Raw genomic sequence first — 9,948 nt, forward strand, 5'->3', positions numbered from 1 at the left:
CGGACGCACCTAACACCCGACCATACCGTTCCCAACCAATCCGGATAGACTCGCGTGCGGCCCCGACTCACGGCGCGCTCGCGTGCGGCCCCGCGCAGCCATCCCGCCGCGCCGCCGTCCGCGTGGCCCCGCGCAGCCATCCTGCCGCGCCGCCCGTCTCGCCACGCCGCCCATCCTCCCGCCGTTCCCCTCCTCCGTGTTCCCCTCCACAGAGGTCCTCCCCGCGCTGGCACACCCCATTCCCCGTCGCCTTCGACCGCTTCATGTCTCATCTACTGGCCAACGCCGAGATCCCCACGGGCTGCCGTCCCCCGGCGATTGTTGAGGGCCGTGAGACAGATCTATGGGTAGACGGGCGCAAGGAGGGCTCAAACCGGGGCTCAAGGGACGGAGTGCCTGTTGCAATCACCAGGGGCAAGGAGATGGTGGAGACGAACCCTTCTTCTTCAAATCAACCCAATCAGCATGTAATTAGATCCTCTGTTTTGCTACTGAAACTTGTGTTACAATAGTACTCAAATATTTACCAGAGTCCACTGCAACAAGAATTTTGGTTGTCTGTGTTTTCTGCTGTGTGTTCTATGATGACACTTTGAAACGTGCAGGAGGTTGATGACGATTCTGTTAGTGGACATCACCAGATTGTTGCAACTTCAAGCGCTAACAGGGCTGCCTATGTTTCAGAAGTATGTTTCTGGGAAACTCTAACTAAAATTGTTTATTTCCTTCAAAATAATTATCTGTTGTTGACTGCGTGTGTAATCTGACAATGTATTTGTAACATAGGGTTCCATTGACCCTATTCTTGATCAGAGTCTTTCTAACGGGGCAGCAGTTCAGCCGTTTGAGGGTGTTGATGTGGAGATAACTGATGACGAGTTGGTGTATGAAGAAGAACATGACGTTGTTAGCTCCAAACCAATTGTTCCATTTGAAGGGATGGAGTTTGATACAATAGATGAAGCAAGGAGGGTGTACAACGCTTATGCATTCAAGATGGGATTCAGTATCAGGATAGGCTCATCAAGAAGTAGTCGTGTGACTAAACAATTGATAAGGAAGGAGTTTGAATGTTCGCATGCAAGGATTACACCTGGTGAAAAGGAAGAAAGTGCATCGAGTAATGCATCATCATCGGCAGCAGCTACATCCAAGAAGAAGAGTGCAATAGCGGTAATGACCACTGCAACAAGGAAACGAAGCACGTTAAAGAAGGCAGATTGTAAGGCACATATGGCTATGGGTCTACGTAACGGAAGGTGGAGGGTTGTGGTGTTTCAAGCAGAGCATACACATCCTTTGGTGAAGATAAAGGGCAGGGTAATGCAGCTGCGGTCGCACAGACGAATATCATGGGCAGATTATGAGCTATTGAAGACACTGCACCATCGAAACATATCCACCATGCAAATCATGGCAGTGCTAGGAGACTTCCATGGAGGCGTGGGAAACCTAACCTTCAACAGTAAGGATGTCTCCAATATGAGGACACACTTGAGGGCAGGACTACGGTACAGAGACATGGATGCTGTCCTAGAGTATATTCAGAAGTTGCAAGCCGAGAGCCCTAGCTTCTTCTATGCTATCAAGCTAGATGCTGAGAATGCTGTAAGGGGGTTGTTTTGGGTTGATGGCAGATCAAGGGAGTTGTACAAGTGCTTCAGGGATTGCATATTCTTTGACACGACGTTCTGCACTAACCGGTACAACATGCCCTTTGCACCAATTGTTGGGATCAACAATCATGCCCAAAGCATCCTACTAGGTTGTGCTCTGCTTCCGGATGAGACTACTGAAACATTTGTGTGGGTGCTTCAAACGCTCAAGGATGCAATGGGTGGAATAGCACCAACCAACATCATGACTGACCAGGATAGGGCCATGAAAGCTGCAATAGCACAGGTATTCCCTTCTACAACACATAGGTGCTGCAAGTTTCATGTGGTCAGCAAAGCTCTCAAGTTTGGTTGGTTAATTAGAAACAACCTAGAATTTGCAGATGAGTTTGACTATTGCATCAACTTCATCGAGTCTCCAGAGGAGTTTGAGACGTTGTGGCATAACATAGGGGTGAAGTATGATATGCATAGCAATGATCATTTTCAGAACATGTCTTCAACCAAGTCTATGTGGGCACCTGCATATTTCAAGAAATGCTTCTTTCCCTTCACAAGCACAACAGGGAGATTTGAGAGTATGAATGCATTATTCAAGACAATGGTGCACCCACAGGACTCAGTGTTGCAGTTCCTTACCCAATATGAGTACATAATGGAAACAAGGATTGAGAAGGAGTATCGAGAAGCAGCAAAAGGTGAAACGACATATCCACCGCTATGGGGGAGGTCTCAAATTGAGAAGCAAGTATCTAAGTTCTACACTAGAAGTATTTTCTTCAAGTTTCAAGAGTTGCTGCGTGATTCCACGGCATTAACTATAGATTCGATTGCTAAAGAGGGAAGCCAAATGACAGTGCAGGTAAGGTGTTGCAGCACACATACAGACTGCACATTTCTGTTGCAGCATACATAGATGTGCTGTTTTACAAAATACTGAAACATGCTATTCGTTACTAGTGAAACAGAACCTAGAGTCCATTGAAACAATAATTCTGGGTGACTTTGTAAATTGATGGTACCCCTATTTTGTACTTATGTTGTAGGTGTTGAAACGAGTATACAAGGAAGGTGAGGTGACATTGAAAACATACAATGTTTCTGCGAATCAGGGGTCTGAAACATACACTTGCTCTTGCAACATGTTTGACCAAGATGGTCTCCTATGTCCTGACATCCTGAAAGTCTTTACTACACTTGATGTGCAACATGTACCACAAAAGTATCTGCTGCACAGGTGGTCTGAAGAAGCTACGCTGAAAGTTCCTCAACATTTGTCAGGTCCTGAACCAGTGTTTGGTGTTCCAGTGACAAATAAGCTGAGGTACAATGCATTGTGTAGGAAAATGACATAGCTGGCTGCTGATGCTTGTGTGGGTCCAGAAGAGTACATGGTGGGTTCACAAGGGATCGATCATTTGAGGAAAAAGGTGAAGGAAACCACAAAAGCATTCATTTCAAGACAAAATGATCCCCCAAATGTAGTTGAGGGTGCAAAGGAGGTGGAGAGAGGGGTGAAACAAACAAAGTTCAAGAACCCTCCAGCAAAAGATCCACAAGGGAGGCCTAGGAACAAGGTTGACCGTAAGAAGACCATTGTACAACAAGTGAAAGAAAAAGCAATAAAGAAGAACAAGTCCAAGGCTAAGAAAGACAAAGCCAAAGAGTCGGTGTGCTTGGTATGCCACGAAGAAGGCCACGGTGTGGAGACGTGCAAGTTCTTATCGGCAGCAATGCACCTAAGGGACACCGAGTTAAAGCTATAGATTTATATTTCTTGAGCAAAAATAAGTGTATATATGAGGCACTCATTGATTTATAAATTAATTATAAACCAATTTAGTTTTATATACGAACTGAAGCTTCTTTTGGTGTAGCACTTCGCTCATCTTTCTTGTAGTAAGTTTTGATTATATCTCCTTTCCTTTTTCTACAAGGCCACCTTTCATTGAGATTGATCACTTTCACATTACGTACGATGAGTTCTATGATTCCTTCAAGGCAAGGGGATTGGTTGGTAACAATGTAATGGCTTTGTGGAGTTATGAGTTCAATCTTGACCAGCTTCAAATGCTTAAAGAGAATAAAACAAGAGATATTAAATTTGCTTTCCCCCAGTTGGCCACGGTAATGATACAATACATGTGACTTTCTATTTCTAAATGAATTCCTCGAACTCATCTTTTATTTAGCTTTTTTCATTTCTTATTTTTCCAACCTTTTTTTTGTGTGTGTGCTGCACAGTCATTCTTGAGTGTGGATCCAGCTTCTTTCAGTAATGATGGGACTCTCAAGAAAATTTACACCAAGATAAATGAAACATGGACTATCGCCAAGATGGATCTGGTACGTGAGGTGTATATACATTGTTTCGTTCCAATGAGAAAGGCCATCAACGAAGCAAGGGCACTCATTTCAAATGGGCAGTACTAATGTTACATCTGAGTTACTCTACTAAAACAGCAAAGTTTCAATACTGTTACATATGAAGATATCCTAATGAAACAGTTGTATCTATTGTGTACATTCGAAAGGTTGAACACTGTTACATCTGTAATCTTCTATTGCAACAGCAAAGTAGCACTATTGTTACATCTTGATTACTCTAGTGAAACAGCAAAGGTTGAACACTGTTACATCTGTAATCTTCTATTTCAATAGCATAGTAGCACTATTGTTACATCTGAATTACTCTAGTGAAACAGCAAAGGTTGAACACTGTTACATCTGTAATCTTCTATTGCAACAGCAAAGTAGCACTATTGTTACATCTGGATTACTCTATTGAAACAGCAAAGGTTGAACACTGTTACATGTGTAATCTTCTATTTCAACAGCATAGTAGTACTATTGTTACATCTGAATTACTCTAGTGAAACAGCAATGGTTCAACACTGTTACATCTGTAATCTTCTATTGCAACAGCATAGTAGCACTATTGTTACATCTGAATTACTCTAGTGAAACAACAATGGTTCAACACTGTTACATCTGTAATTCTCCAAGGAAACAGTTATCAACTTCTGTTACATCTCAAATTACGGCAACACTGAACAAACATTAACAAGCATGGACCGATAGATAACGTAGCGTATCATGAATCAACTCCATATTACAAGAAATATGATGTTTCATGGCACATCGCTCTCCTAACACCTCCTATCTACATAGTGTCAACTTCATCAGGTCTTCCTGGCATTGTACATCTTCACAAATTCATCTAGCTTAACCACATTGTGTTCTGATCGAAGGAGTAGTGCAGCAGCATGCTTCGTGAAGTCTAGCACCGAATCCTAGGCAGAGACATAATGAAAAAAAGAAAGCAAAGCAAGACTGAGCAAGCATATTTAGAGACAAAAAATAAGAGTTATAAAAATAAGAATATTTTAGAATCAAAACACATACTTTCACAAGTGATGGATCCACAATCTTCTTGCCATCCCATGCATCCATATAAACCATTGTAAATATCCCGTAGTCATACCTTTTAAAGAAAAAGGAAAATAAAACATGTGAACATACAAATCATTAGGCAATGATAACTAGGAAGGACATGCTAAAAGTGCAACATACACATTCTTTTGTTTAGGATATCCCTCGGGGTAGATCCACTCAAAACGAGACACATCAGTTCTGAGTACCCCATGTTTCAGTGTGGTGTCTGCAAAATTCTGAATCTGAAAATAAATGAAACAATTCAGGAATACAAATGCAACCCAGAATCAAGAGCTACTTCAACATCTAAAGAATGAATGATGCAACATGAAATCGAGATCTATTTTAACAAAAGCAGAATGAACAGTAAGGAATCCACCGATCCTTACCAAGTTCTGGGCACACTTCAAACATGAGCTCTCCTTAGAGGCGCTTAGAGAGTCAAAGAAGGCAATTTGCTTCATGAACATACTAACACAAAGAAGCACCCAGTGGTCTTGAAAAATTATCGGAAAGAACATCTGCATACAGCTTTCAGTCATTGACACATGCAGTAAATGACAATGCAATATATAAAGTGGAGAGAATGAAACATTGGGAAAAGTACAGTGCAACATATGAATGCACATTGTGCAACATGCATGGAAACATTTGAAATGAGTGTATCTTGCTTCGTTGATGGCCTTTCTCATTGGAACGAAACAATGTATATACACCTCACGTACCAGATCCATCTTGGCGATAGTCCATGTTTCATTTATCTTGGTGTAAATTTTCTTGAGAGTCCCATCATTACTGAAAGAAGCTGGATCCACACTCAAGAATGACTGTGCAGCACACACACAAAAAAAAAGGTTGGAAAAATAAGAAATGAAAAAAGCTAAATAAAAGATGAGTTCGAAGAATTCATTTAGAAATAGAAAGTCACAGGTATTGTATCATTACCGTGGCCAACTGGGGGAAAGCAAATTTAATATCTCTTGTTTTATTCTCTTTAAGCATTTGAAGCTGGTCAAGATTGAACTCATAACTCCACAAAGCCATTACATTGTTACCAACCAATCCCCTTGCCTTGAAGGAATCATAGAACTCATCGTACGTAATGTGAAAGTGATCAATCTCAATGAAAGATGGCCTTGTAGAAAAAGGAAAGGAGATATAATCAAAACTTACTACAAGAAAGATGAGCGAAGTGCTACAACAAAAGAAGCTTGTTTCAACAAGTATGAATGAAGTATAGAAACAAAAAAATAGCTAGTTTCAACACATGCATACTACATTCACAAGAAGTAAACAAGCCTGGTGCAACAAAATATGGGTAGCACATTAAACAGCACACAAAGTGTAGGACAATTCAAAGTTGTATCCCTGATCGAAGATAGGAGGAGTGGGGAGTGGGTAAACTCACGGTTGGCATTCACCCTCTAACTTGAATCCCTGATCAAAGGCTCTTTTAGCTAAAAAGTTGTTCCAAATTTCTTTGATATCAGCATCATCACTCTTCGGTCTTGTTTGCTTCGGCCCAAGCCCGACATTGTCGACGAAAGCTGGTCGGCAGTCTACCTTGGGGTATACCCACGGTAGTAGTTTATGGCAGACGGTGCGCAAACTACGAACTCGATGGTGACGCAAGACACGGACAAGCTTTTTATCCAGGTTCGGCCGCCGAGTTGGCGTAATACCTACGTCCTGCATCTGATTGTATTGGATTGAGAGAATAATGTGTCCTAGGGGGGTCCCTTGCCCCTCCTTATATAGTCCGGAGGGCAGGGTTACAGATCTGGAAACTAATCCTAGTCGGTTACAATTGCCATAGATAGTTCGATATCAATTCCTATTCTAACCGACTAGAATCCTGCTTGATCTCCACATCTTGTCTCCTTGCGCGAAACTCCAAGCTGTCGGGTCAAGCCTTGAACTCGTCTCGTAATGGGCCAAACCTCCTGGCCTAAGTCTAGCCGTAAGGGTATAGGGGTTTATACCCCCACAGCTAGTCCCCGAGCACCATGTATTGTGATGTAGCACGCCGTCTTGAGCTTCTTCGATCAGTGAGGCTTGACGTCTTCAATAAGCAGGAAAATCGCCCAAACAGTTACAACGGTACTTTGACCAACTCAAAAGACAGTTGATCAACATTGACATCGAAGAAGCAGGTTGTTCGAAGAATGCATGGTGCTCTAAATTAAAAAAGATATCTTTCCTGGTGAAGTGTGCCCACTTTACTTTTTTGTAAGGTATTATTCTCAAAAAAGCAAGCATATTCACCGCAAGGTGAAGTGTGCCCACTTAGTCCCCGAGCCTGGTAGTAGGTGACGTAGGCACGTGGTGCTAGGGTCAAAAGAAAAGTCCTCAAAGAAATTCTGTAACTGAGATGCATCGCCAGATGCATCGTACCGATGTAGTCCCCGAGCTTGCTGGAAGGCGAAGTATGAGCCTTGTAGCAAGGTCTAAAAAACTAAATTTACCAGTTCGTCGGCAATTAAATGGACTAATCGACCAGTCCCCAGGTGTACAATAGTATGACGACCAGTCCCCAAGCACCAAGTGCGCTCCTTAGAATTCTGCATTGCTATACTGTACGACCAGTCCCCGAGCATCGAGCGCACAGTGGTCGGTGCGATATTTTGAAGTTCCGAGCTGATAGACTGGGTGACCAGTCCCCGAGCATCAAGTGCTTGGTGGTCGGGGCAGTCCTTGAAGTTCCAAGTCGATAAACTAGGCGACCAGTCCCCGAGTATCAAGTGCTCGGTGGTCGGTGCAGTCTCTGAAGTTCCAAGCTGATAGACTGGGCGACCAGTCCCCGAGCATCAAGTGCTCGGTGGTCGGTGCAGTCCCCAGATTGTTGACTCTCTGCCACATTTGTCTTCTTGTTTTTGAACAAATCTTATGAGTTAAAGTTGACGTGACGAGACCTCCTGACGGGGTGTCAGATGGATGCGTGAAAAGTTGCGCCTGGCAACTGTGCAGCCACCCTTTGCATGGTTTGAGAAAAGGAAACCATCAATTGGTACGAAAACTCCGCCGCATTAATTGTCTATAATCATTGAAAACCGAAACGCCGCATCCGCCGCATGGCCCGCCCACTTCCCGAGAATACGGGAAGTGGGATAGGTGGAGCTGCGGGTTATAAGAGCCCGACAGTTCCGCCTGTACTGCTTACCCTGCCATTGCCTTCAAGCCTTTCACTTTTACCTCCTTCAATCACCTGCATCTTCCTAACTCAAGCCCACTTTCTCACCTCTAATGGCGAAGAGCGACTCCAAGAAGAGGGCCGAACTGATGGCCAAGGAGTGGAAGAAGTCCCGCAGCACCACCAAATCTCTTGGTGACCTCGTCGATATGGGGCTTCTGCACAGCCCGGAGCTCGGCGGCTGGAGGGCACCGGAGGGAGAGAGCTACCCCGACCCCCGCGCCGGTGAGATCGTCGTATTTGAAGATTTCGTTAAGAGGGGCTTTGGGGTTCCTGTTCACCCTTTTCTTCAAGGTCTTCTTTTGTATTATGAGATCGGGATTTGCAATCTGCACCCGAACTCAATTCTCCTCATCTCCACTTTTATCCATTTGTGCGAGGCCTATGTTGGCATAGAGCCGCACTTCGATCTCTTTCGTTATCTTTTCTGCTTAAGGAAGAAGGGAGCAGTTGGAGGCTCCAAGATTGCAGGTGGAGTATACCTCAATCTCAGGGACGGGATGAAAAACCGGTACCTGAACTGCCCTTGGAATACCTCTCTTACCGAGTGGTATAAGAAATGGTTCTATGTCAGGGAGGAGCCGGGAAGCTCCACGTTCTGTGACGTGGGGTACATCCCCGAGAAGAGGGTCAGTTGGACCGACCGCCCTGAATTCGACGGACAAGTAGCAGACCTGATGAAGCTGATCGACTGGTCGCGCTTGGACGGGCTAGGGGTGGTCGGCAACTTTGTTTGCCGCCGAGTGATGCCCTGCCAGAAGAGGGTGCACTCGGCGTACGAGTACGCCGGGAGCCAGGACCCGACCAGGATGAGGCCTGAGGTCCCGGAGAAGGAAGAGGTGCAGCAGTTGTTGAACGAATTGTTCAACTTTGCTGACGGAGGCTTCATCCGTGGTAGCGATCGGGTGCAAGCTTTCAAGCTGGGACGACCAGCCCCTAAGGTAATGTCCTTTACTGACTGACTCCTTAGCATTCGTTATATCGTCGGATGCTGACTTGTTTATATTTCTTTTTGTAGATCGGAGATGTAGACAGGTGCACAGTGTATGTGTCACTGGCGCCTGGGATGGAGGATCCCGCAAGGGAGGATCCGCTGGTAGAGGATGCTGCACGGTGTGATCGGTACACCAGCAGTGAGGAGGACCAGGCCCGCCCCGTCCCGACCACCAAGGAGAGGGTGGCGGGGAAAAGGCCACTGGCGGCAGATCCTTTGCCGGTACCGACGTTGCCGGCGGAGAGCAGCCAAGCGCCGAAGCGTCGTTGGCTCGTGCGAATCGTTGACGACGACGACGACGAGGAGGCCGCACCGCCGCTAGTTTGACGACCTTGGAGCCGCCCAGATAGTGCGCCGGCCACTACTGATCGGGTGGCCAGCGACCCTCCTGCTCTGCGCGTTGTCGAGATGGGGGCGCAGGCGCCGACCGGCCGGGCAAGGAGGAGGTTCACCGCGACCCACCGTCGATCGGACCTGTAAGTGTTCGACATACGTATTTTGGCGTTTTTTTTAAGATGTACTTTGTTCTTCTAGCGCGGCGTCGGATGTCAATCCCGACCATGCCACCGACCAGGGGGCATCCGATCCTGCCGCCGCCGACGCCGCGCCGCAGGCCATGGATCAGCCTACGGCGGCGGCTGCTGTTGTAGGCACAGAGGGGCAGTCTGCCCCAGCGAGTGCCGCGACGAGTACTCCGCCGAGGAACGAGGAGG

At 45.7% G+C, this 9,948-nt stretch overlaps 1 protein-coding gene across 1 annotated transcript; it reads left to right on the plus strand.

Annotated features, from left to right (window-relative positions):
* On the plus strand, positions 264 to 2,068 carry LOC8065831 (protein FAR-RED IMPAIRED RESPONSE 1). Its single transcript, XM_021449323.1, has 4 exons — positions 264 to 467; positions 606 to 686; positions 787 to 1,902; positions 2,000 to 2,068. Exons 1-4 carry the CDS (start codon positions 264 to 266, stop codon positions 2,066 to 2,068), a joined length of 1,470 nt encoding a protein of 489 aa, XP_021304998.1.

The sequence above is a fragment of the Sorghum bicolor genome, chromosome 1, assembly GCF_000003195.3.
Source record: "Sorghum bicolor cultivar BTx623 chromosome 1, Sorghum_bicolor_NCBIv3, whole genome shotgun sequence".
Taxonomy (NCBI): domain Eukaryota; kingdom Viridiplantae; phylum Streptophyta; class Magnoliopsida; order Poales; family Poaceae; genus Sorghum; species Sorghum bicolor.